Source organism: Elgaria multicarinata, chromosome 7 (assembly GCF_023053635.1).
Source record: "Elgaria multicarinata webbii isolate HBS135686 ecotype San Diego chromosome 7, rElgMul1.1.pri, whole genome shotgun sequence".
NCBI classification, from domain to species: domain Eukaryota; kingdom Metazoa; phylum Chordata; class Lepidosauria; order Squamata; family Anguidae; genus Elgaria; species Elgaria multicarinata.
Genome location: NC_086177.1, coordinates 38606821 through 38633988, shown reverse-complemented (window position 1 = coordinate 38633988; position 27168 = coordinate 38606821). Strand labels below are relative to the sequence as shown.

Sequence of the window (27168 nt, the reverse complement as noted above, 5' to 3'; positions counted from 1 at the left end):
TGGGGATAAAGAAACAAATTAATATTCCTCTTCCACCCACAAAACACTTAGCCAAAATATATAAACTGACCTAGTTCTAAACTAGAGATTCTTGTACCTAAGGAACACAACCCATGAGGACCTCCTTCACCTACACGCACCAATTAAATTTGCCAGTATTTTTGAGACAAATAAGTATCTCAGAAAAGACAGAAACAATTTGATGCTGCACTTTTATGCAACCTTTCGTTTCAATCGTCTGATTTTAATTTCAGGTGTTATGGGGTGCATCAGCTTAAAAGCAGTAGTCAAATACAATATGTATGTAATTGCAGGGGTGAGCAATGAGCAGGTCTGCCTCTACTGTGCTCAAAATATTTCATTCAAATAATTTTCAGAGAAGTGAAAACATGGAACTTAGATGTAGTCTGGGAGCTGATGAGGTTTTTCAAGTGTGGAACTAAGTGTCAAAAAGTACCCACCCTGAGCTATTGAGCAATGGCCATGCACATGTTTGTAGCCATGCTGTTGAACTACAGCCAGGTGGAAGAAAAAGGAAAAACTAGTGAACCTATTGGAACAGACCCATTCTATTAATACAACATATTATCGGTCCAAACTGCAGACGTCTGCTCTAATGTTTGATTTTGCAACGTATGTGATGAGATGTCTATAGGGGAATAGCTATATAGGAAGGTCACAGTTGGCTGCTTTTAAGAGATGAGACACTACAAATAAAAACCTCCTCAATAAAGAAGTAAAAATAAATGAGATTTACAGATGTGAGCAGGTTCAAATATTGAAACCTCTGTTTCTCTTTCATAGGTTGAGCCTGCTCTGTTTCTAAATGTTGGAAGTGGTTTCTCATGCTTTCTTGAAAATGTTAGTTACTGGGGTTCATTACATTCACAGGTAGAATATTAAAAAGATTATTAATAAAATATATATTAATAAAGCTTGGATACTGAACTTCTATCAGTTTCTAAAATAAAAGAAAATGGGGAATTACTTTTAGTTGGACTGATGTATACTAAATAAGTGGCTGTCAAATTTGGATATTAAGTAATTACATGCATATTTGGTGCCACGGCTGCTTGAATACATTTCTATATAATTCAATAACCCAGTTAACATGCAATGACTATCCATGGATTTTTTTAAAAAAACATGGCTAGTTGTGGCTACATGGGAGCACGTGACTGTGCTGCATCTCACCCACTAGCCCACTTCCACTTCGTAAAACCCAAGCAGGATCAGAGCAAGACTGAGACTTAAATGGAAATGTAGCAGCCCTTAGGCTGATTGGCCCCTCCTCCACACTGACTGAGGTGTGGCCTCTTCAAAAGGCCTGCCCTGTTTTAGCAATCTCAGACTGTGATGACATGGGATATACAAGTGTCACCATGGCCTGAATCCCCAAGGACGATAATGTAAACTCCTCTGGACACTGGGGAGCTGTCTCCTGGTGTCTTTCTGGTGAACTGGGTCTGGGGTGGGGTGGGGGTGGAAGCCTCACGACGTCTTTCTGTGATCGAGTCATCTCCCTGAAGTATTAACTCTGGAGCTTCCTCAGAGGGCAAGAGGTCAGGATCCTGGTCCATGACACCTATGTACTTTTTACCTCCTAAGATCTGCTTCTCTGTACTACCTTAAAAGTTGATAAATAATTTGGATCCCTACAAGAGTTTTAACAGATATTTGCATGAAATTCTAAATTCTAAACTCACAGAAATGCTAATAGGGAGCTGAAAGCACATGGAGAAAAGGCACTTTGCCAGCAGGTGTTCTTATTTGGGAGTAGGTGTGCTTTCTTTAGAGAAAGATGAAGCCACCTTTTTTTTTTAAAAAAAAGGGTGTTTGCTAACTAGCAAGGGAAGATGGGAATGGGGGGATGCTTGAATATTGGAAAGGTGGTGTGTGCTTTTACACAAAAGTCCTTGGGGGGAAACAGGTAGCAAAGGGCTCAGAAAATTAATTCCATTTGGCGAGCTGATACAAGTGTGTGTGTATGTGTGTGTGTGTGTGAGTTGCCCTAGGTAGCCAGCCACCCCCTGAAAGGGTGCTGTCGTAGGGACCAAGGCACTGAGGACTTCTGCCACAAAGGCACCTGGGATACACACTGTATTATTATTATTATTATTAATTTATATAGCACCATCTATGTACATGGTGCTGTACAGCGTAAAACAGTAAATAGCAAGACCCTGCTGCATAGGCTTACATTCTATTAAAATCATAGTAGAGCGATAAGGAGGGGAAGAGAATGCAAACAGGCACTGGGTAGGGTAAACAGGCATAGGGTAGGGTAAAACTAACAGTATAACAGTATAAAGTCCAAACAGCATCAGGTTTTAAAAGCTTTAGGAAAAAGAAAAGTTTTTAGCTGAGCTTTAAAAGCTGCAATTGAACTTGTGGATCTCAGATGTTCTGGAAGAGCGTTCCAGGCGTAAGGGGCAGCAGAAGAAAATGGACGAAGCCGAGCAAGGGAAGTAGAGACCCTTGGGCAGGCGAGAAACATGGCATCAGAGGAGCGAAGAGCACGAGCGGGGCAATAGTGTGGGATGAGAGAGGAGAGATAGGAAGGAGCTAGACCGTGAAAAGCTTTGAAGGTCAACAGGAGAAGTTTATATTGGATTCTGAAGTGAATTGGAAGCCAATGAAGAGATTTCAGAAGTGGAGTAACATGGTCAGAGCGGCGAGCCAAGAAGATGATCTTAGCGGCAGAGTGGTGGACAGAAACCAACGGACTGATGTGAGAAGAAGGAAGGCCAGAGAGAAGAAGGTTGCAGTAGTCCAACCGAGAAATAACCAGTGCATGAACAAGCATTTTGGCAGAAGAGACAGTAGGAGCACTGAGGAGATTGAGGGGGACAACAAGCCACGGCAAGCCCGATTGTCTGTTGGAAGTACTGTGGGTTGCAACCAACTCATGATGGCTTATTCGCAGGGTGGCTTCGTGTTATGTGCAAAAACCTGCCCAGTCAGACATTCCACACAAGGTCAATCAGTACAATTTTCAGTATATAGTCTGTCAATTCTCAACCAAACTGTTCATTGTCTAAACTAACCTAACTAATGTTACCTACAGCCAGTATTTCTTAAAAAAACAAAGCATTTTCTGAGCATGTTGGAGCCAATGGAACATATTTTTAAATAGACTTCAACTGCTGTCAAAATAATTCATACCATTATGGGAAAGGATTCTAAAGTATAGCCATAGATTGTCATAATTTGCTAAAGCAAATTCGTAGGATTAACACACAAAGCCCAACCTATCCCATATACAGGAAATATAAAGCAACTTTTGACAATATTATCCAGTTACGTTACTGCAGTTTGCATGATTTTTCCCCATGCAGTGTCAACTATCCTGAAAAGATGGATTAAAGAAGGTTTTAATGAAGCACATTCCAAACATTCTATATATTCAGGCATAAAAGTAATTTACGATAGATCAGAAACACATTGAATAAACCACATCAAAGCAACTGTAGGGCACAGACAACTTCTGAAGATACAGAATGATCATTCTCTTTTCTACCTATGAAGTTGCAGGGAACTTACCTTTCTTTAAGGAAATCCACTACCCGTTTGAAGTCTGCCACACAGTATTCCCTCTTCATGTCCATGAGTACACTATCAGAGGCAGATTGAACTGGAACATGAAGAAAAGCATAGACTCTTGGATGGTTGAGAATTTTTGCCATTTCCTAGAATATTAAAAAATAAAAACAATACTACGTTACTATATCATGATAGGTACAGTATTATCTCTATGCATCACCAATGCACAACCCCCCATAAATGCCACATAGATTAACCAATATGGCAGTGCACATGTATTTCAGACGGTGCCCATTGTATGCTTATTTACAACAATAGTAAATATACATACTAAAGCAACAGAACGTTTAACAATTATAAGACATGGAATAGCCCAAGGTGTTGTGATAGAGAAAAGAATATAGTTAAATATGCTGAAGAATAGTTGGCACCTCAGACAACATACTTGGAATTATAGGGTGAGTTCACACATGCAAGTGGATCATCACTTGGTCATTCAGCACATAGCCAAATATGTGAAATACCTTTACTGAAAACATTATGTGTGAGTTAATGTTAATGTCTCGATCCAAAGGGAAAGGCGGGTAAGAAATATATTATTATTATTAAAACAAAGAGATATGAAAGTTCTGTGGTGTCTCACTGTGAAGGCTCATTCACTTAGGGAACTCAACACTGATGTTGCAGACATCAAGTGAGGAATATGCATGTTTCAAAGGGCCCTACTTTCACATTCCTCCAATTCTGTTGTCTGTATGGCTTGTCTAGTTTTTCATTGCAAGCAGAGAATGGTGAAATGTATTTATTTATTACATTTCTATAAAGACAGCAGCCAAAGCTTTCTTGGTGATCACAACTCCCCAAATTGAGACCTATTTGAACAATGGTGTGCCATAGCCCTTCATTCTACTGCTGGTTGAAATTGCTTGGAACGCACTGTGCCAGGAGTTCCAATCCCTCTCACTGTGTTATCACCAGCCAGAGACCTAATAGGCCTTTATTGTGCTAAACAGCTAAACCTTCAGACAATACAGACTCAGTACTTGCCCCAGGCCTAATTAGCTAATCCTGAGTTCTCTATGAGAGAAAGACTTCAGTGAGAAAGAGAGTTGCTGAGGGCTTCCTTAGTCTCTCCCCCATTGAGGGCCCTCCCCCAATTATCTCCACTGAGTGGCTATTCTGGTAAGACTGGCTCAATTCTCTCAATTGCTCTGCCCCTTTGGGCGAAGGCAGGCTCTTGTGTCTGCCAAGTCTCCCCCTTCCCCCTCTGTGAGTTGCTGATTTCCACAGAAGGGAGAAGGGGTATCTGTGCCTGGACCAACTGATTATTGTGCTCTTGGGAAGATTCTTCTCTGGCTCTAGGTGTCTCTTGGGGAATTCCTTCCTCCGCTCTCTGACCCACTTCTTCTTCTCCTAACTCCACCTCTAATACGGATTCTTCGGTCTCTGCATGGAGCCTGGTCCCAATCCTGACACATTATCTGTTGCTATGGGGAAGATTAACAACAACCTCTTTCCATATTTTTCTAGTATGTGGGGCTGTTGAATTTGATATGACCTGGCAAAGATCTCCCTTCCATCTCACTAATCCTTCTGGTCCTTTTCTACCATAGCTGGTCTTCACTGTTGATTAGTTCACTTGGGTATCAAAAGTGTACATACTCTACAGACAAAATATTAAAATTAGGTGTAAATCCAGTAAGGCCATATGAGGCATAACTGACAGGGAGAGTGGTCCTGTATATGGTATGGCTAATTCATCCTAACACATGGAACACAGAAAATGGTTTAGGACACAGGACAACCATATACTTATAGCGAACAGGAGATTGAAGCAGTCAGACCAATACTGTATTTTCAATACAGTAAATTAAAATCTGGAATAGCTCTATTAAATTAAAAGCTATAAAACCTACCTATCTTGTTATCTAAAATTATTTCTAGGCTGCCTTTAAGAAACCCGGTACAAAACAAAGAACAAAAGTTAGGTTTTCTAAATTTTTGTAAGGGCCCCCACTTCAGAGGCTGGAGTATCATGTGAGCAACAACTCACGATTTTATAATTCTACCCATTGGAATTCATATAGTGGAAGGATCTTGCAAAAGAAAGTTTTACTGCTATAATTTCTCTTACTCCATACAAAAAACTCATCAGTTGTCTTCCATGTAATCTCATTTGCATTTACAATAACAATGTGAATGCATCACAAAGACTGACTAGAGTAACTGATACGTAATTTCAGATATGCAGGTGTGTGTACCATCTTGCATTTTTACACAAGTGATTACATTTAACGCACAAAACCCAAACAGGAAGATAACACTGTAGATATCAACATTTCCCCACATAATTTTATCAAGATACCTCAGGTATATTGCTATTAATGATTCTTTTCTCTCACTTAAAAATTGTACCCAAAGTATTGGTCTCAACAAACAAAGAAACCAAAATCTTGGTAATAATGAAACAAGTTTTGTGACCGCATATTATTCAGATGTTGTCGCAAAACAGAAAATGTGTCAGGTCATCTATCAAGGAACACAAAGGATTTTATGCATTCAAGTCAAATGACAGATTTGTAACAGCAGAGGTGGTGGCTGAAAGAACTTTAATTACCCATCAGAATATAAATACCTTGTCTACTGATATCTCATTTGTTTATTAATGTACAAATATAAAAAAAGCAAAACTGAAGACAGTTAATTAGGCAAGGTATATATTTGCTCTGTGTTAATAGCCTTATCTTTGTCCTGGTGTCCTGAACCAATAGCAATTATAAAGATAAGTATTTTATTTTTGCAAAAGTATATAATTTTATTCTTTGTAAAACTGTATTTTCCAGTAGTGCTTAGATTTACTACTAGAAATTTATGAAGACTCAATTAATGCTGATCCTCCTCCCGCTGCTGTTAATCCATGAACAAAATTAGCCACAGCTCCAAAGATTTGCCAGAGGCAGATGGCATTTAGAAGTGACTGACAGAAGACTTGACACCGAACACAAGATTTAAGGGAAAAACAGTCTAAATTCAAATATCCCTCAATTATCTCTCACCAACAATGGGAATTAAGGAGAACATTTGTGATGGACTTTAATTGCTGTAGGCTGCTCTGGGAGCCAATTTTAGGAGAAAAGCTAGGTAGAAATATAATCCTGGATCAGAGATGGGCAAAAAGAAACCCACTCATGCAATGGGGCTTTTCTGCACCGTCCTTCCCTTCACTACCCACTGTGCACCCTACAAAGCCACTCCGGAGAAGAATAATCTGGAATGGCATGGAATGTGACACTCTGCTTGCGCAAGGCACCGTCACCCAATACCCATCAAGTTCCCCCTCCAACTACAGTATTCTGTGCTACACTGTTCTGGAGGGTCCCCTGACCCTCAGGAATAGCTTTTCAAGGGGTGCAGGGGACTACATTAGGGATGAGGGGGCAGGAACGCCCCAGTATACGTGACATTCCATATGTGATAATCTAGATATGAACCATCAGAAATTATTCTAGGATAACACATGCATATACATAGCAATCTAAGAAAAGAGTCAAGACATCTTATAAATTCAGTTCTGCTCCAGAAAGCATGGGCATTTTAAGTTAAGGCACCAACCTTAACATGCCTACCATGAAAGCAGCACAGAGGCTGACAGCCTTGCAGATTGTGCTCAATTACAACTAAGCTGCCATGCATGCACATTATGCTTTGGCCTTTCAAAAACAGCAAAGTGGGTTGTATATAAAAGTTGAATAAGAATGTGTTTACATGTTATTTATTTATTTATTTATTTATTGTATTTCTATACCGCCCAATAGCTGAAGCTCTCTGGGTGGTTCACAAAAAGTGAAGTGGTGTTGAAGTCAATGACAAAGAATGCCTGGGGTGTGTGTGTGGCAGGGAAGGATGCAACAGCAACACCAATCTGGGAATAAATCCTATTGTTCTTTAGAAATTCCATTAAATGGCTGTAAAAGAATACACCGGGAATGGGGCAAGATGGTGTGGAAAATGGGGAAGACACCACAGAGAATGAGTGGAATGAGTGAAAAGGCAGGAGAGTACAGGGATTGGGCAGGACTTCAAGGAATTGGGTGGAATAGAACTAAAGTTATGACAAAGGTTCTCAATGAAAGAAGGGGCTGAGAAGACCAAGAGGAGACCACACCGCACCATGACACAAGACTTTCCTGTCTGTTATTTCACCAGCTCTCAATATTTTTGAGTACTGGTTTTTTTTATCAGAGGTGTAGTTCACTGAATTGACCAAACCCCTAGGATTTTTTTTTAAAGCTACTAGGTTCCAGAAGGAGGGAAGTTGGAGCCACAATTCCTGTGTTGGGAGCCTAATAGGTTATAACAGAGAAAAGGGAGGCTGACAGCCTGAACTCCTGAGTTCTATGATAGGACAGCAGATGGTACTGTATATGATTTAGAGTGGATTGAAGTCTGGAAGTCTAGACTATTTGGAATGACTGAGGAATACCATGACAGCCATTTGTACAGAACACAAAAAATAATTAGTAATATTGGGAGAGGCCCCATAATCTAAAGACCCAGTTATGTGTTCAGAACAATAAAGTGACACAAACCTTCCTGTTACAATGCAAGTTTCGACTGCATATGCTCCCCCACAAAACGAAAACAAACCTTCCTGCATGTAGAAACCTAGTATGTCACAGAGAGAATTGGGGCTCTACGCTTTGTCATGCTAATTTTTCATGGGTAGCACGTTTTTGACACAAGGGCATATTCAAACATGAGATCCTCCAGGTGTAGTTTAAAGCAGGACTGTCCAGAAAGGGCTGCACTATATGATATCTCTGAACATACAACTTCAGCTCTACATTTGATGGGTAGGACAAAAACAAGGAAAGACTATAGGGCTTGCTAAAGAACAGTGATGAAAGACAGGGAAAGGTTAACCATTAGCTGACTGCATAGCAATAATAAAATTGTGATGAAATCAACTCAGCACATATCTCAAAGATGGCAAGTTCTATTAATAATGGGGAATATACTTATATCACTTGCTAAATACATTTCACATCTTCCAAACGACTTCACAGTGTGGAATATTACAATATTTAGTGTGATATAAGGACAAATAAAAAGATGAAAGGAGATTAGCTGAAGTAGTACAATACATATTTAGGTGTGATGTCAGGACATGTCAGGGGAAGCCATCTGTAAAATATCAGCTTAAATGAGGCTATAACACACAAATAGGGAGTTGATATGAAGAATCAAAGAGAAAGAGCAAAGCAATTCTATTGTAACTTGCAACACCTTTGGCATTTTGCGTGCATTCAAAAAGGAAAAGAAAAGAAAAAAACACTGTACAGGACTCTTCTCAATGGCTGCTGTATCACTGAAACATCCTGAATTAATAATGAAGATAAAACCCACAGATGGCATATGGCAGAGTTTGCACTAGACTCATTTTGACAGGTGACATAGAAGACTATGCATCTCATCATGTGAAATTAAGCATTTAAAAAGGCACTGGCAGGTGTGAACGCCCTTTTTAAAATACAGACTTATGTATACACCACCAGTCTCAAACACAAAGTGCTATACAGCCAGAAAAATTGTGAAAACATTTTAAAAGTTAATGTCAACTGATTTCCAAAGCAACAGTGAAATAAGTAGCATTTGGAGCCAAATTTATCAATAGCATAATTCCATTGCTTTAAGTTACTTACACTGATAAATTGGGCCCTTAAAAGTGTCTAGTGCGCAGGCACACATTTCTTGATTCATGTTCTTATGTGTCAGGGTTGCTTGGATAAAACAAAGGATTCAAAGCTCAATAGCTGCTCAGCTTCACAACTACCAAGATGTATTAGAGTTTGTTTCTAGGTAGTGCTACATATTTTAATAACTGCTGTAGTTCTTCGAGTGGTCACCTGTGCATTCACACACATGGGCTCTATGCCTGCAAAGAGACTCATTCAGGAAACTTCCATAGCTGAGGGAGATTTTTGGTGAGAACCCGTTAAGGCAATTCCCCGAGGTACTGCCCAGCTGAAAATGTCCAGAGTTAAACAGAGTAAGTGAGACAAATGTGTTCCCCCTTGCTTGTTCACATACCACACCATGGTCATATTGTCTGTCAGTGTCTGAACATGGCGGTACTGAAGAGCAGTCTCAAAAGAGATAAGCACCTTCTTGACAGTGAGCAACTCAAGAACATTGATGTAGAAACAACATTCTACTGTCGACCAAAGCCCCTGCATCTACAAGGGCCAACAGTGAGTTCCCCATTTGTGGTTGAAGCCTCGATGATAAGTGTTCTTGACAGTATCAGCTGTAAACAGTGTTTGTGCAATGTCTCTGGTATGGACAGACAGACATGACGAGCATGCTTGTTGTCGAATAACTGAAGAAGAAACACCTCATATTGAGATGTGCCCATTGAACCACATACACCATCGCCGCCATGAGGATTTCGAAAGCTGAAGCTATTCTGTTGCGAAATAGCTGGGTGGCCAAATGGGTCAGGATGATGGCCTGCAGTTCTGGAAGGTAAGCTCAACCATATATTGAATCTGTTGTGTAGGAACGACATTTGATTTCTCCCCATTGATACATAGACCTAGGGTAGCCAGGAGATCCCAAACAATGAACATGTCTCATATAGGTCTATCTCTTGATGGTGTCACAATGAGCCAATCATCTAGATATAGGTACATTTCGATTCCTTGGGGCTGAAGATGTCAAGAGACAGCTGCCATACATTTCGTGGACAACCTTGGAGCAATGGCTAGGCCGAATGGAAGAATACAAAATTGGAACATCTCAGACCCTACATCAAAGTGGAGGTACTTCTGATGGCTTGGATAAATTGCAATATGGAAATATGTGTCCTGCAGGTCTATTGTTGTAAACCACAAGTCTTGCTTCAGAAGCGGTAGTATCATAACTAGAATCATAGAATAGTAAAGTTGGAAGGGCCCATAAGGCCATAAAGTCCAACCCCCTGCACAATGCAGGAATCCACCTTAAAGCATAGGGTGATCATATGGAATGTCTTGGTCAAAATAAATTTGTTGAGACCGAGGTCCAGAATAGAGCAAAGTCTTCCATCACACTTCGGTAACGTAAAGTACTAGGAGAAAAACCCTTTCTCTTGAAATGGTATCACTCTTTGAATTACTCCCTTCAGCAGTAGGGTATTGGTACGGTAACCAAGAGGAGGGAGGTCTTCAAATTCTATTCTGTACCCAGTTTGAATAATGGCTAGAATCCAGGTGTTCAAAGCCCAGATGGAATGGGGTGAGGATATTTCCAAACCTCGGCAATTGGTTGGTGAATTGATGGAGTCAAAGACAACACATGGATGTGGCATTGGACTTGGTGCGGAATGAACAAAAATGAGATGAGGAAGATTGCTTCTTTGGTTGTTGATGATGATGTTGGTATAGAAAGTTATAATCTTGTATTTGGCGACCCTGATCAGAAGATTGAAGACGATTCCAATGACACGGTTTGAACACAAGGTATTGTGTAGACTGTGAGATGCCCATCTTCTTCACCATTTTTCTGGCTTTTTGGATTGTGTCCTTGGCATCATCCATGGAGGTGTTAAAAAGACCTTCACCATCAAATGGAAGATCTTCTTTCCATGACCTAGCCTCAGGTGTAAGTCCCGCTGAACTGAGACAGGCATGCCTATGTAGCGCAATAGAGCCCACCATTGCCATCAATGCACAGTCTGCTTGGCGGTGAGATGTATAAACTTTAGAGCTTCATCCTGGAAAACCCAAACAAGTTCACTTTGTTCATCAGGTAAGTAGTCACACAACAATGACATCTTGTTCCATAAAACAACTGAAAATGCACCATCAAGGTCTGATAGTTAGTAAAGGCAGGTTGCTTACCTGTAACTGGAGTTCTTCGAGTGGTCATCTGTGCATTCACACCCATGGGCTCTGCGCCTGCGCGAGCTCGACTTCGGAACTTTCAAAGCTTATGATAATTTTAGGCGGGAACCCTCCCCCACGCTATACTGCACATGTCTACTGGGTTCCCGCCTACTCTTTCAGTTTTAAAAATTTCATTGACCACATTGTGGCCCATTCAGTAGAGAAAAACAATAGAGAAAATTGTTCAGTAGAGAAAAACACTGAGAGGGGATGGAGGGTGGGTTGTGTGAATGCACAGATGACCACTTGAAGAACTCCAGTTACAGGTAAGCAACCTGCCTTTCTTCTTCGTGGTTTCTGTGCATCACACCCATAGGCGAATAACAAGCTTACTCACCAGGTGGAGGGTCAGTGTTCTACTGTAGAACTTCGGAGAGGAAGACGGCCGAACGAGCAGTCTTGCCTGGCTCTGACGTCCAATCTGTAATGACGAACGAACGTCGACGGTGTTGACCATGTTGCCGCCTTGCAGAGGTCAGGTAGAGACCTCTGGAAAAAGCAACTGACGTGGCCACCGCTCGAGTTGAGTGGGCCGTTATCCTTCCTGGTGGGTTTACATGAGATGCCTCATATGCTAGGCGAATAGTTTGAACCACCCAGGATGCTAGTCTCTGAGATGAGATAGGGTGTCCTCGTTGAGGTCCTCCATAGCATACAAAGAGGCGTTCAGTTTGTCTAAAGGGTTCTGTTCTAGCCTTGTAAAAGGCCAAAGCCCTGCGGGCGTCCAGTGAATGGAGAGACCTTTCAATTGCAGAAGTAGGGGTTGGAAAGAAAGCTGGAAGGGTAATGGGTTGATTAACATGAAACTCTGATACTATCTTTGGTAGGAAGGTAGGATCGGTATGCAACACAACTTTGTCCCTGTGAAAAACTAAATAGGGATGGTCAACCCAAAGGGCACACAGTTCTCCTGCTCTGCAAGCAGAGGTGATTGCCACCAAAAATACAACTTTAAACGTGAGGAGCCTTAGGTCAACTGTGGCTAAGGGCTCAAAAGGCGCCTTGGTTAGAGCGTGTAACACAAGAGACAAGCTCCACTGTGGCAACAAATTGCGAACAGGGGGATTAATGTTTTTTAGTCCCTTAAAAAAACCTTTAATTAGCGTATGTGAAAAAAGAGAGTACTGAGTGTCCTTATAGCAAAAGTTATGCTTCGTAATGGTTGCCGAGATAGCGGCTGAATAAACTCTGATTGATGTAGCCTTAAGTCCTTTGAGGTGCAATGATAGGAGGAACTCAAGGATCTGTGGGACGGAAGGCTTATACGGATCAAAAAGTTGGTCCTTGGCAAAAGATTCAAAACGTCTCCACTTTGCAGCGTAGGATTTTCGAGTGGCCGGTTTGCGAGCCGCCTTGATTATCGCTCGCAGGGGTGAGGATATGGTCAGATGTCTGTTCCGGTCACTCTCCACGCCGTCAGTCTCAGCGTGTGGAGGTCCGGGTGTTGGATTGCTCCCTGTTCCCGTGTTAATAAGTCTGGTACCGATGGAAGGTGACGGTACTCCCCCCGTGATTGCTGCATGAGTATCGTAACCCACTGTTGTCTCGGCCACCAGGGGGTTATGATGATTCCGTTCATTTTGTCCGATAGTATCTTTGCTAGAACCTTCGTTAGTAGGGGGAACGGAGGAAACAGGTAAAGCATTGGCCCTGTCCAAATGAAAGCAAACACATCGCCGAGGGACCTCGTTCCCCGTCCTGCTCAGCTGCAAAAACATTGGCATTTCGTATTGTCCTGAGTGGCAAACACGTCTATTTCTGGAATGCCCCACATCTTGAACAGATCTTGTAGTATCGAGTTCTTCAGTTCCCACTCGTGAGAGGGGACGTATGTGCGACTGAGGTCGTCGTCGAAAACGTTGTCCTTGCTAGCGATATGTATCGCTATGATGTCGATGTTTCGGAAGGCACACCAATTGAGGACTGTGACAGTCAGGTTGAGGAGTTTGAGGGATCGGGTACCCCCGTTTGTTTATATAATACACTGTGGTCATGTTGTCCGATAGCATTTGGACACAACGGTTTAACAAAACTGTCTCGAAGGCTTTCAGTGCTTTGGCCACTGCCAGAAGCTCGAGGAAATTGATGTGGAGCTTGGTTTGTTGGGCTGTCCATAAGCCTTGTGTTACTAGGGTCCGGCTGTGGGCTGCTTGGCAATGGGCTCCCCAGCCCGTCAATGACACGTCCGTCGTAATCACTCTGGACGGTTGGGGTGGGCTGAACGGTACGCCTTCCAGGAGATTTCCGCCGGTTTTCCACCATAGGAGTGATTTGGTTACCGATGGAGGGAGGTGTAACCAGGTGTGTCTTGGGTCTGCGTCGAGGTGGAAGTGACGGATGAACCAGTTTTGTAGCGATCTCATCCTGAGGCATGCTAATTGGACTACAGCTGTGGTGGATGCCATAAGCCCCAGAAGCCTCTGGATGGTTAGGGCTCGCACTGTGGGGTGTGTTGCGACTTGAGATGCGAGTGTTGTGATTGTGTTGGCTCGGTTTCGTGGCAGGAAGGCTTTGGCCGTCACCGAATCCAGTTTCGCGCCTATGAATCGAATTGTTCTGGTAGGGTATAGTACCGATTTTTCTGCATTCACGCGGAGTCCCAGCTGCTGTAGGAGATGTAAAGTTTGTGATATGTCCGAGCGGAGCTGGTGTTCGGATTTGGCTACCAAGAGCCAATCGTCTAGATAAGGGTGCACCTGGATTCCTAGGAGTCTCAGGTGGGCGCAGACAACTGACATCACTTTCGTGAAGACCCTCGGGGCCGATGCTAAGCTGAAGGGGAGGACGCAGAATTGGAAACATTGGTTGCCGATAGTGAAAAGGAGGAATTTTTGACTTGAGGAATGGATAGCGACATGAAAGTAAGCATCGCGGAGGTCTATTGCTGCGAACCAGTCTCCTCGTTGAAGAAGGGGTAGAATTGACGTCAAGGTTGTCATCCTGAACTTCCGTGGCGTGACATAAAGGTTTACTCCTCTTAGGTCCAGTATCGGGCGGAGACCTCCGTCCTTTTTTGGGACCGTGAAATATCTGGAGTAAACCCCCCCCTGTGCTTCCAGCGAAGTAACCGGGCGAATAGCGCCCTTTTGAAGTAGGGTTAGCACTTCCTCGCACAGAGTTTGTGAGGGAGTTGTGGTTTTCAGTCCCAAGAAAGGAGGGAGGTCTTCGAATTCGATGCGGTAACCTTGACTGACAATGGAAAGTACCCAGTTGTCTGTAGTGATGGATTCCCAGGTAAGGTAGTGTGGGGACAGAAGGGGGGGGATTGTCCTCTGATGTCTAAGTTGCGGTATAACATATGGGAGTCAAAGGCGCTGCTTTTTATTGGGTTCCCCCCTTTTCCTTGGAGTCTGGTATCTCAGAAAAGTCTGCGTGTATCGACGCTGTTGCAAGTTGGGTTGTTGTCTATCGGAGCAATCCGTAGGACGACGGAACTGTTGAGAGGGTGGGCTCCTGTACCATTTGCGTTGCCTAAAATTGGTTTGTGGTTGAGAAATTCCCATTTTTCGCGCTGTGTTTTTAGCTTTTTGAATAGCGTCCATGGTCTCATCAGTTTTGCTGTTAAAAAGGCCTTCTCCGTCAAACAGAAGGTCCTCAATTCTTTTACGAGCTTCTTGAGTTAACCCTGCAGAGCGTAACCAGGCGTGGCGGCGCAAGGCAATTGCCCCCACCATCGCCTTTGAATTGCAATCAGTTTGGTGACGAGCAGTATTTATTTGTTGTCTAGCCATTCTCTGTGCCTCCGCCTGGAACACTTGGGCAAGTTCTCTTTGCTCTTCTGGGAGGTGGCCGGATAGGGATCCCATTTTCTCCCAAAGGAAGAGTTGATATCTTGCCATTACGACCTGGTAGTTTGCAACTCTAAGTCCCAAAGCGGTAGAAGAGTACAAACGTCTGCCTAGTAAGTCTAATCTCCGACCCTCTTTATCTACCGGGGAGGAGTGGACTTTTTGCGATCTGCCCTGAGAAGCCTCTACGATTACTGAGTTAGGCGGAGGGTGGGAGAAGAGAAATTCTGCGCCCGGTTCCTGGACTCTGTACATATTTTCTAGTCTTCTGGCTGTTGGTGGCATAGAAGATGGATTTTTCCATGATAGCTTAGCCGTTTGGAGAAGGGTAGGTAGAAAGGGTATAGCTACCGAGGTTGGAATCTCTGAATGGACTGCATCAAAGACAGGGTCTTTAACATGTTCTGTAGTCTGGTGTGTCTCTAAGCCTAAAGACTGTGCCATTCTTTGAACATTTTCGGTGAAGTGACCCTTATCTTCTGGTGGGGATGTGGATTCACCCGTCGCAACAGCTCCCTCAAGAGATGGAGTGGAGGGGGTTACCGACGAGATTGAAGCTGTATCTGATTGGTAATCCTCCTCTAGAGAGTAGGAAGACTCTCGATCGCCCGTGCCCAATGTATGGGCAGGGGGCAGCTGTAATTCAGGTCTACGATGTTCCGTGGCCGCGGCTAGGTTCGTGGTTGGAATTGCCGAGGCGGGAACGGTTAGCGATGTCGGGTTCGGTGCCGACCGCGGGACTGGTGGTGGTGGAATAAAATGTCCCTCCTGCTGGTACTGAGGGGGGTAACCGTGCCAGTCATAATAGTAGTGGTAATCCGGTGGTCTAAAATAGTTCCAGTCGCCCCAACCGTAATATGGCCTGGGGGCTGACCAGGTAGACTCCCTGTCCGAATCTGAGCGGACTGATCGTGGGGAGCGTGATCTGTCTCTTGAGTAATGACGTCCATGAGACCGTGGGGCATGTCTCGGGGATAGGGTCTGCAGACGAGATCGAGGGGATCTATAGTCTGTGCCCTCAGTCGGTATCTGTCTCGGCTCCATGTGTGCCGGCAGAGTAGGGTCCCGTATTTCGCCTTCCAACATCGATAGTGTGTGTCTTGATGTCGACGCCAGTACCGAGGCCTCACTTGGGGGTGGAGGCTCGGTGCGAGAAGGAGCTGGCGAATTCAATACTGGAGGTGTAGGAGGTGGTAACATCGCGCTGATCCTAAGGGGTTCAAGTACGATTGATTCCTCCGCGGTGTGTCTTCTTTTCTTTTTAAGAGATTCTCCATGCTTTGGCGTACGAGCCTTTTTCAAAATCTTTTTTGCCGTTACTACGGACAGGGAGGGGCCCGGTGGGGGAGAATCAAGGCGTTCTGTCGGAGCTTGTCCCTGCTGAATCGGGGTGCGGTTTGGCGCGGTTTGCATCGTGGCCGTTGAAAAAGGAGTCTCGTCTACTGCGAATAAGGTTTTTTCCCAAAGGACAGCACGGAGACGATGTCTTCTAGTCTGCCTGGTAAAAGCCATACAATGATGGCAGGACTCAGGAATACGTTGTTCTCCCAGGCAGATTAAGCACAGGAAGTGGCCATCAGGCAGTGGGAGTTTGGCCCCGCACTTTACACATTTTCTAAATGGGGCCTTAAGGGCCATGCGCGCCTAAAGCGGCGCGGGGATCGCGCAGTTTGTGCGCTATCTAACTATACACAGAAAAAAACTATCTGCACAAGTACTAATAACAAGAAAACTCTTTTTTTTTTTTAAGCTAAGAAGAAAGCGTTAGTAACTCTCAGGCTCAAGGCTGTGAATGAATAAATCCTATAGCCCATCATGTCAAGGCTCTGCTCAGGCAAAGGGCCCATGTGTGTGATGCGTAGAGACCACAAAGAAGAATCACTGTTATAAGTAGCTTCTGGGATCAACATCAGAACATTGGTGAACCAGAACGCCCCCAAAACATCATCCCAGAAAAATGTCAAATAGCTAAAAGAGGCATCAGTAAAAGTTATTTTTCAGAGTCTGGCACTCTTGATTCAGGGCAGAGGCTGTAGCTCAGTGGTAGAACACCTGCTTTGCATGCAGAAGGTCCTGTGTTCGATCCCTGGCATCTCCAGCTAGGGGAGGAAAACCTCCTGCCTGACACCCTGTAGGGCCACTGCCAGTAAACGTTGACAATACTGGGCTAGATGGATCAATGGTCTGACTCAATATAAGTAGCTTCCTAAATTCCCGAAATCAGACTGCTGAAAATATAGTGTCTGATTTAACAAGCTGCCCAAATATCTATTAATGAGCAAATTTTTACAGGAAACCACATGCGCTTTTGTCATGCGCCTGAAGCCATCAGATATTTAAGAATGGAACGAAAAAATTCATAGGAAAGAATAAGCATAGACCATTAAAAGACAAACCAATGAAAGACATTTGTAAACTAAAACCTAGAAGCTTCCTTTGTGAAAAGCATTCTGATCAACTTTCAAAAATCTGGGATAGAGATATTTTGGTGCTAAGGACCAAGGAGTCCATGACCCTAAAATGCCATGTGCTGGTTAACTGATCCTAATGAAAGGAAAGTCAAGGAAACCATATTTGCATTCTCATAGTCCATAAAGCTAAATTATGCTAAGAAGGAAAAAAAAAACTGAAATATTAGAGATGAATAATAGACCATGTTTTCTATAGTCTCCTGCAACCTGAGCTAAGCTTTGCCTTTTAAGACCTGAACTATGTGGCAGCTCAGATGTAACAAAGCTCACCTTAAATTATTAAAAAGGAGCCAAGATCTCGAAAAGCATTCTGCTATGATCCAACATCCCAGGCTCAGTAGGACTTCTTACTGTCTAAAAGGGGCTTGTTCAATTAAAAACAAAGTGCTTTGCACAATGTTCTTTGCAAATAGTTTAGGCCTTTGGAAACTAATTAGCAAAATGCTATGGAAAGTGTACATTAGCATAGTAAAAGCGCAAGTTATGTAGAGTGAAGAGGCTCTTCTTTGACGTAACAAGCTCAGCTCCCCAATTACTTTAATTTCCAATAAAACTGCTTACAATGTTTCCAGGCAGGTGGACATGGTCAGAAAAATGCAGGTTGCTTACCTGTAACTGTAGTTCTTCGAGTGGTCATCTATGCATTCACACATATGGGCTTTGCGCCTGCGCAGAGACCAGACCGGAACCTTCTATAGCTGAGTGGAACGTTTTTGGCGGGAACCCCTCCCCCACGCTACTGCGCATGTCCATGGGGTTCCCGCCCTTCCCTCAGTTTACAGGAGTCCGACATTGTGCCCCCATAAACCTGAGTGTAATTTTAATAAAGTACATTCCACACATAACTGTGTCATTTGTAAGTTTCACACCACCAAGTGGGGATGGTGGGTGGGTTGTGTGAATGCATAGATGACCACTCGAAGAACTACAGTTACAGGTAAGCAACCTGCATTTCTTCTTCGTGGTCTCTATGCATCACACATATGGGCGAGTAGCAAGCTGACATACCTTTGGAGGTGGGTTGGTGCATCATCTGAAGATCTCGGAGAGCACTGTCCTCCCAAACGAGCAGTCCTGCCTCGCACGGGTGTCCAAACTGTAGTGCTTGACAAACGTGGATGGAGTGGACCACGTTGCAGCTCTACAGACTTCAGTCAGTGGAACACCTCTGGTGAAGGCCACCGAAGTTGAAACAGCTCTGGTGGAATGAGCTGTCACAGGTTTCACTAACTCTATTTTAGAAATAGAGTAGGCCAATTCAATTGCCTCCACTATCCAACGTGACAGTCGTTGGCAGGAGACAGGGAGTCCCTTAGAAGGCTCCCCATAACAAATAAACAACTGTTTTGTCTTTCTAAAATTGTCCGTTCTGTCCTTGTAAAAAGCAAGAGCCCTTCTTACATCGAGAGTATGCAAGGAAGACTCAAGAGGTGTAGATGGATTAGGAAAGAAAGCAGGCAAAGTAATGTGCTGGGACAGATGAAAAGTTGACACTACCTTAGGTAGGAAGGCTGGGTCCGTGCGTAGCACAACCTTGTCCTTATGAAAAATAGTATACGGGACATCTATCCTAAGAGCTTTAAGCTCACTTGCACGTCTTGCCGATGTGATGGCTACTAAAAAGACAGTCTTTAAAGTAAGCAGCCTAAGGTCTGTCGAAGCCATGGGCTCGAAGGGCTTGCGTGTCAATGCTTGCAGCACAACTGACAGGCTCCATGGCGGCACGATAGTCTTCACAGTCGGTATCGTGTTCTTCAGACCTTTCAGAAATTTCTTGGTTGTTGGATGGGTAAAAGGTGTAAAACCATCCACACCCCGATGAAAAGATGTAATCGCAGCAAGGTGAACCCTGATGGATGCGAGCTTAAGTCCCTGCTGGAAAAGTGTCAATAAATAATTGAGGATGAAGGATAAGTGGCAAGATTCTGGTATTTTGTCCTTTTCCGATGCAAAATTCTGAAATCTCTGCCACTTTGCTGCATAAGATTTTCTTGTGGAAGGCTTTAGTGCTGCCAATATAATGTGGTCCACAGTCAAAACTCTGGTTCCAGAGGAGGAGTGGTTGCTATCCTCCATGCAGTCATCTTGAGGGTCGACAGATCTGAGTGTCGAACCCTGCCCTGATGTCGAGACAGGAGCTTCGGTATCGACGGAAGCCTGATGTAATCCCCTCTCGATAACCGAAGAGCGTGGGAGAACCACGTCTGTCGAGGCCACCACGGCGTGATCAGGATGCAATCGGAGTTGTCCATCTGGATCTTGGCTATCACTCTTGTCAAAAGTGGAAAGGGAGGAAACATGTACAAGAGATTTCCTCTCCAAGTCCTGGTGAAAGCGTCTCCTAGAGAGCGCTTTCCTTTTCCTGCCCTGCTGCAAAACTTGGTACAGACTGCGTTGTCCTCGGTAGCGAAGACATCGACAGCAGGGCGGCCCCAGTACCGAAAAAGGCTTTCCCGCACTTCGACGTCGAGCTCCCACTCGTGGTCGACATGGAAGGACCTGCTGAGAGAGTCCGCAACGACATTTTCCTTGCCGGCTACATGGATCGCAGTCAGGTAAGTCCTTCTCTTTATGCACCAGTTCCATATTCTGAGTGCAGAACGGTTCAGGGGGTGTGATCTTGTTCCACCCTGTCTGTTGATGTATGCCACCACGGTAGTATTGTCCGTTGCGATCAAGACATTTCGGCCCTCGATCATCTGTGCAAATGCTTTTACTGCATTTTCTACTGCCAGGAGTTCGAGATGGTTGATGTGATGCTCCCTCTGTGATCGAGGCCAACGACCCTGCGAGGTTAAAGAGCTGCAATGGGCTCCCCATCCTTCTAAAGATGCATCCGTCGTGATCGTTACCGAAGGTGCGTCTTGTTGGAATGGAACGCCTTCGAGAAGAGTCGACATCGAGAACCACCAATTCAGAGATGCCCTCACCTGCCTCGGTATCGAAAGGTAAGTTCGTCGAGCATTGTGCCTGAGATCGAAAGTCCTCAAAAACCAAGCTTGCAATATCCTCATTCTGAGTCTTGCAAATCTGATGACTGCCGTAGTAGCTGCCATCAGACCTAATAGTCTCTGAACTGTCCATGCCGAAACTTTTCGGCGGCTCTCGGTATCGATGGCTAACTGTTGAAGGGTTTTTGCCCTGGTAGAAGGTAAGTATGCCCTCCCGTCTCGAGAGGATAGGGTTATTCCTATGAAGTCCAATCTCTGCTGCGGAGTCAAAATGGACTTTTCGTGGTTGATCCACAGCCCCAACGAGTCCAACAGGTTGAGGGTGGTTAATATGTCTGACTGAAGCGCCCCGCTGCTGTCCGCTACGAGGAGCCAATCGTCCAGGTATGGATAAACATAAATGCCTTTCTGCCTTAGGTGGGCGCATACCACCGCCATGACCTTCGTGAAGACTCTCGGTGCCGTGGCCAACCCGAACGGAAGAACGGTGAACTGGTACTGGGATGCACCGATCGAAAACCGCAGGTAAGCTTGATGCGACTTCCTGATGGAGATATGGAAGTACGCATCCTTCAGATCCACCACTGCGAACCAAACTCCTTTTTGTAGAAGCTGCAAAATTGAAGTAACCGTTGTCATACGGAACTTCTTCGGGGTGATGAACTTGTTCAGTTGTCTTAAGTCCATGATCGGTCGAAGACCTCCATCTTTCTTCGGGACCGTGAAGTAACGGGAGAAAAAACCTTGGTTGATTTCCTCTGTAGGTACGGGAGAGATGGCTCCTTTCGATAGCAAGGTCTGTACCTCGAGTAGCAGAGGAGGGGATGGAGTCGTTACTTTCACGCCGGAAAAAGGAAGAAGGGCATCGAGCTCGATGGCATAGCCCGAGTTGATGATAGTGAGCACCCAGGAGTCTGATGTTATTGACTCCCATTGATGGTAATGGGGTGCTAGGCGGTTCGCAAAAGGGAGTGGATCTGGGGCCGAAGAGTCAAACCCGCTGCTTCTTAGAGAAGTCGGGCTGACGTTTTTCCTGTTGGAAACGACTCTGATAAGGCCGTTTCCTTTGAAGTTGTTGCTGCTGCTGCCTTGGTTGCTGGTATTGAGGCCGCTGCTGGTATTGTTGTTGTGGGGGAGGCCTTGTCCATCTTCTAGGTTTGTATTGTACAGGAGGGGCAGAAAAACCCATCTTTTTAGCAGTCGTACGAGCCTTATAGATGGAATCCAAGGTCTCGTCAGTTTTTGAATTAAACAACCCTTCGCCATCGAAGGGCATGCTTTCGATTCTGGCTTTTGTCTCGGTAGGGAGGTTGGCTGATCGTAGCCAGGCATGCCTCCTCAAAGAAATGGCCCCCATCATATTCTTTGAATGGCAATCGACTTGATGCCTCGCAGTTGACAATTGTTGCCTCGCAATCGCCGAAGCCTCCGTTTGGAAGACCCTCGCTAAGTCTCTTTTATCCTCTGGGAGGTAGTCACATAGTGACCCCACTTTCTCCCAGAGGAAGAGCTGGTACCGTGCCATTGTTGCTTCGTACGTTGAAGCTTTGATACCGAGGGAGGATGCCACGTAGATCTTTCTGCCTGCCAAATCCAACTTCCTACCCTCCTTGTCAACGGGAGCGGCATGAGCTCTTTGAGACTGACCCTGGGCTGATTCAACCACGATGGAATTCGGTTTTGGGTGCTTAATTAAAAATCCAGCATCCCGTTCTTGAATCCTATAAAGAGATTCTAATCTCTTTGAAGCTGGTTGTGTTACCGATGGTGTCTCCCATGCGAGTTGTGCTGTCTGTTTGAGTGCCGGTGGAAAAGGGATCGCAATTGACAGACTAGTCTTTGTTTGAAAGACATCGTAGATGGGATCGACCTCCGGTTCAACCGCTTGTTCCAGGTCTAAGCCGAGTGCACGGGCCATCCTTAACATATGGTCCGAAAACCTCACCATATCATCCGAAGGTGATGAGGGGTCCTCTCCATGTACGTCATCATTAGGTGACGGTACCGATGCTGCTACAGTGTGTATTGAGTCCGAATCAGATGGGTAGTCACCCTCTGGGGATGATACGGTAACCAGTTGCATAGGATCCCGCTCCGTCGGTACCGTGGCAGCTGCAGCAGCTGGTGTCGAAGGGTGGCTTCGACGTCGAGATGGAGATTGATATGCTGATGGAGGCCGTAGCGGCAATTGGCAGACCCTAGTGGTAGGAGGAGGTTGAGGAAAACATTCCTCCTGCGGATAATGATAGGCTTGATCTGTATCATAGTATCTTTGGGTCCGGTATCGATCCCAATCATAGAAACTCTGCCTGTCTTGGGGCTCAGAATATCGGGAGACTCTGTCCCAATCACGCCTCGGTGTTCGTCTAGGCGACACCTGCAGAGGGATTACATTCTGGGATGTTTGAGGTCTTGTAGGCTCCCGAGCCGAAGCTGCTGATGCGGAGTCTCGTAACTCACCCTCTGATAGACTAGGAGGGTGTGTCGGTACCGTCTTCCTCGGTATCGACTGAGGTCTCGGGGTCGAGACATGCCTCGATACCGTAACAGCGGTAGGAGGAGTTGTTTGCCCTCGAGGGGGCTCAGATAGTCTGGGAGAGCCATGAGAGGTTTTCTCCGCAGATTTCTTCTTTTTCTTTTTCTTTTCCATTTCAATGGAAGATTTTGGCGTTCTGGCCTTTTTAGCAATCTTTTTGGCTGCAGAACTTGCCAAAGACCGGCCAGGCGTCAGGGGTATCTGTGCCCTATCAATTGCTCTGGCTTGCACATTCGTCCCTGTGCTTCGGTCAGAAACGGACTTATCAGTTGCCGTTTTATCCATTGGAGCTTCTGTAGCTCTGAGGGCTTTCTCCCAAAGTATCGAGCGAAGGCGGTCTGCCCTGTTCTTTCTGGTCTGCTTCGTAAAGGACATGCAATGGTGGCACGCCTGTACAATATGGCCTTCGCCCAAACAAAGGACACAGAGGGAGTGTCCGTCTGTAGGAGGTAGTTTGGCTCCGCACTTGACACACTTGCGGAACGGGGCCTTTACTGCCATGCGGCAGTCGTGACCGTAGTCGCTAAGATAAACTATCTACAAGAATATAATAATAATTTTTTTTTTTTTTTTTTTTTAGATGAAAAGAGAAAAAGGGCGAAAAAGAAGAATGCTGAAGAAAGCTGAAGAAAAAGGTAAGTAGAAAATATTTTTAAACAGATTTAAGCAGAGAAACGCTAGAGGTTCAGTCTTTTGGTCTAGGCACGATGGCGGACGACGAAGAACTGAGGGAAGGGCGGGAACCCCATGGACATGCGCAGTAGCGTGGGGGAGGGGTTCCCGCCAAAAACGTTCCACTCAGCTATAGAAGGTTCCGGTCTGGTCTCTGCGCAGGCGCAAAGCCCATATGTGTGATGCATAGAGACCACGAAGAAGAACATAGGCCCCTTTTCAAAGCTAGAGGGAGTAAATGAAACCTTGAAAACTTGGGATTTTTCTATTCAAAGTGGGGGAGTTGGCAAGGATCTGCAAAATGATTAGCTCTCTGCATTATGTCAGAATATAAACTGCAACATTTACCCTAGAATGCAAAGGACAAAGCAATAAGGGTTTTTCAGACGTTATGTTCCAGGGAGGAATCACACCCTGGATTTTCTATTTCTTCCCTCTGAGGACAAAGCAACACATGAACCAGGTCATATTGTGCTCCCTTCATTGGGGCAGCCATTGACTTTGATAGGATGTATTGCATTCAGATAAACCACAGGTGTCAAGGCTCTTTCAGCCTAAGGACCAAATTCAATTTCAGAGCAGCTCTCAAGTGCCACTTTCCAGTGGTGAATGGGGCTGAAGGTGAAACAGGTTGGGCCAAAAACACCAGGATGTTTTCGCTTAAGGCTCTTGCTGCTAGTAACTAAGGCTTAGGGGAGGCATTTCAACCTTTTGGAATGGGTGGGGGGGGAAGCGCACAAAACTTAGGAAACCACCAAACAACTGGCAGTCAGGGGAAAGGGGCAATTCACCTGTTAACTCCCTGCCCCACCCCCACAGCAAGAGGTGTTCACCTGCTTGAGACTTGGATTGAGTGTGCTTCCCAGTCAACAAATGAATGTGCCCTTGTGACACAGAACCCTGTGAAAATAGCCTTTTTGATACAGAAATGGCACAATATGATTTCATAAAATATACTACTGTCCAACTTCACACTTGAATATCTACCCATAGTTTCAAAGACAAACAGGATTTCTAAAGTAATCCGCGATGTTCACCTATGAACAAAAATCAGTTATAACTTTGCTTACCAGGAGAAAGTCTGATACTAGTTAGTTATTTTGGCCTCTCTCACCACAAGGTGCAGGAACTAAAAATACGGGTTAAGGACAAAGTAAATCTCAGGGATAGTTACCACCCAAGTTACTTTCCCTCCCTCTGCTCCATGCCCACAATGCACACTGCTGAGGGACTTTTAATTCCAGTTGGCCCTATAGGCCAAATGATGAAAGCATCTGTGATCACCAGCTCAGGTTGCTAGTGCAACTCCCCAGACCAGGAGAAAATTGGCGGGTGACATCACCTACAAGTAACACATTGAAGTTTTGTGGTAGAGTTGTCAGAAATATTTTGAAGTGTTACAAATTCATTAATCAGACCTGTAAGTTGCTTGAAAAAAATATGCTGTAGCCATGATGTAAAGTTATTCAGTCCTTAGACCAGAGCATTTTCCAGGTATGCAGCCACACCTCTGAAGTTTTTGGGCATCAACACTCACCGCAAAAGAGACAAGCCATTCTTTAGCTTTAGAAGCAGTTAGTCTCTTTGGCTAGGAGTAGTATTTTCCCACCCATGCATGTACATAGAACTCCTCTAAGGAGTGCTGACACTGCCTTCAAGAATCAAACTGACATTTTAGAGTCTGTCTCATTCCCCCCACCCCATTTTTTGGCCTTCTGTTTATACAGCATTACTGGGGTCCACACCAAACCAATAACTTCACTATGTATGTTTAGAAAAATGGGAACAAAATATAAATGCTGAAGAACTAAAACCTGAAATCTGCTGCTACAGTCTGAGAATTATTTTTTTATGGTAATTCTGAAAAGCACCTTTTGGTAAAATTTCTCGGAAGGAGTTCAAAATAGCATAGATAACAATAAAGCAAAATCTTTTAAAATATGTTGCTGGCTTGGCTACTACAAGTCTTAAAGCACCAAAGAAGAGTTCATAATAAGTTTAGAATACTGCACAACCTTGAGAGGATGACAGCTTTGAGCTTCTTGTTCAGGAAATAATGCTACCTCTGCAGGGCAAGAGGGGTATGTGTGTGTGTGTGTGTGTGTGTGTGTGTGTGTGTGTGCGCGCGCACGTGTATGTATGTTTGAGAGAGAGAGACAGACAGACAGACAGACAGGAGGATTGTGGTACCTATATCCCCTAGTAATTTGCTGATGAATTACTGCTTCCATAAAAGACCATATTTAAAAGGTGCAGATTTGCAGTTTCATTTCTGTGCATTTGCATTTTTTCTTGTTAACGCCATCCTGCCTTAGATTTCATGAAGTGAATTTAGTCACAAAATACACATAGTTTTGACTACAGATACTTATAGCTGTAACTCAGGATGTAAAACCAGCATTTTAGTTTCTGCAATGATGCTCCTTTTGAATGTACCTCCAAATGCTCTAAAATATAGGGAGGATTTGTCATGCCAAGTCGCAGCATTGCTCCCTCAGGGATCATTTCAACCAGCTTCCACAGGAGAGTAGGGAGGTCTGTGCCAATGTCTCTTCCATAAGCTCCAGTGTCTTCGCTGGTCAGCCATATCTCACATACCCCTTCTGTCAATGGGGAAGGGAGGGAGAGAGAGAGAGAGAGAGAGAGAGATAATTAACAAATCTGCTTTTGAGCTTGTTATTTTATCATACAGCTGCTCACTCTTTTTTTAATGCACTATTTCATAAGCCTAACTATTATGCAGCCAGACTGGGTATTCAATAGCAAAGAAAGAGAGGAAGATCCCTTGGGTAGTAGTGGGTTACCAAGTTCATTTTATGAGGACCAGAGTGCTACAACAATGCTATAAATTATTGCTTTGGAGTGATTAACATTCACAGCCAGTGACTAATATGAGACGCCTTTTTAATGCAACTCAGACAGGAGTAAGTCTGCACTCCCAAGACTATCTGGCTTATTAAGCACTATAAGCAATGCTGCTCAAGCAAGTACTAGAAAGCACTGGTCAAACTGCTAAGAGTTAGCTGACTAATTGTCTAGTTAACAGCCTGTAAAAGGCCAAGTACTTAGGCTCAAACAAGCCAACTGCTTACGATACTGGTTATCATTTACAGTGAAGCAACTGTTACAAACTGAAGCCCTTATGTGGGATTTACAAGGCTATATTAAAATTCATTAACTTAAAAAAGACATTAATTTAAAAAAAAGACAGGATGGAGAAATAGTCACTTCAAGAAAATGCTTTCTCGAGCAGCTAATACTCATGCACCACTGAGCGTGCAG

The 27168-nt window shown here is 44.4% G+C and overlaps 1 protein-coding gene across 1 annotated transcript in view; it reads right to left on the bottom strand.

Annotated features, from left to right (window-relative positions):
• The window catches only part of CDKAL1 (CDK5 regulatory subunit associated protein 1 like 1), a 342956-nt gene that overhangs the window by 110910 nt on the left and 204878 nt on the right, over positions 1 to 27168 (bottom strand). Inside the window, exons 9-10 of the mRNA XM_063130444.1 lie at positions 26323 to 26489; positions 3544 to 3689 (exon numbers count right to left, since the gene is read on the bottom strand). Coding sequence (XP_062986514.1) covers positions 3544 to 3689; positions 26323 to 26489 — 313 coding nt within the window. The remainder of the gene's footprint in view (positions 1 to 3543; positions 3690 to 26322; positions 26490 to 27168) is intronic.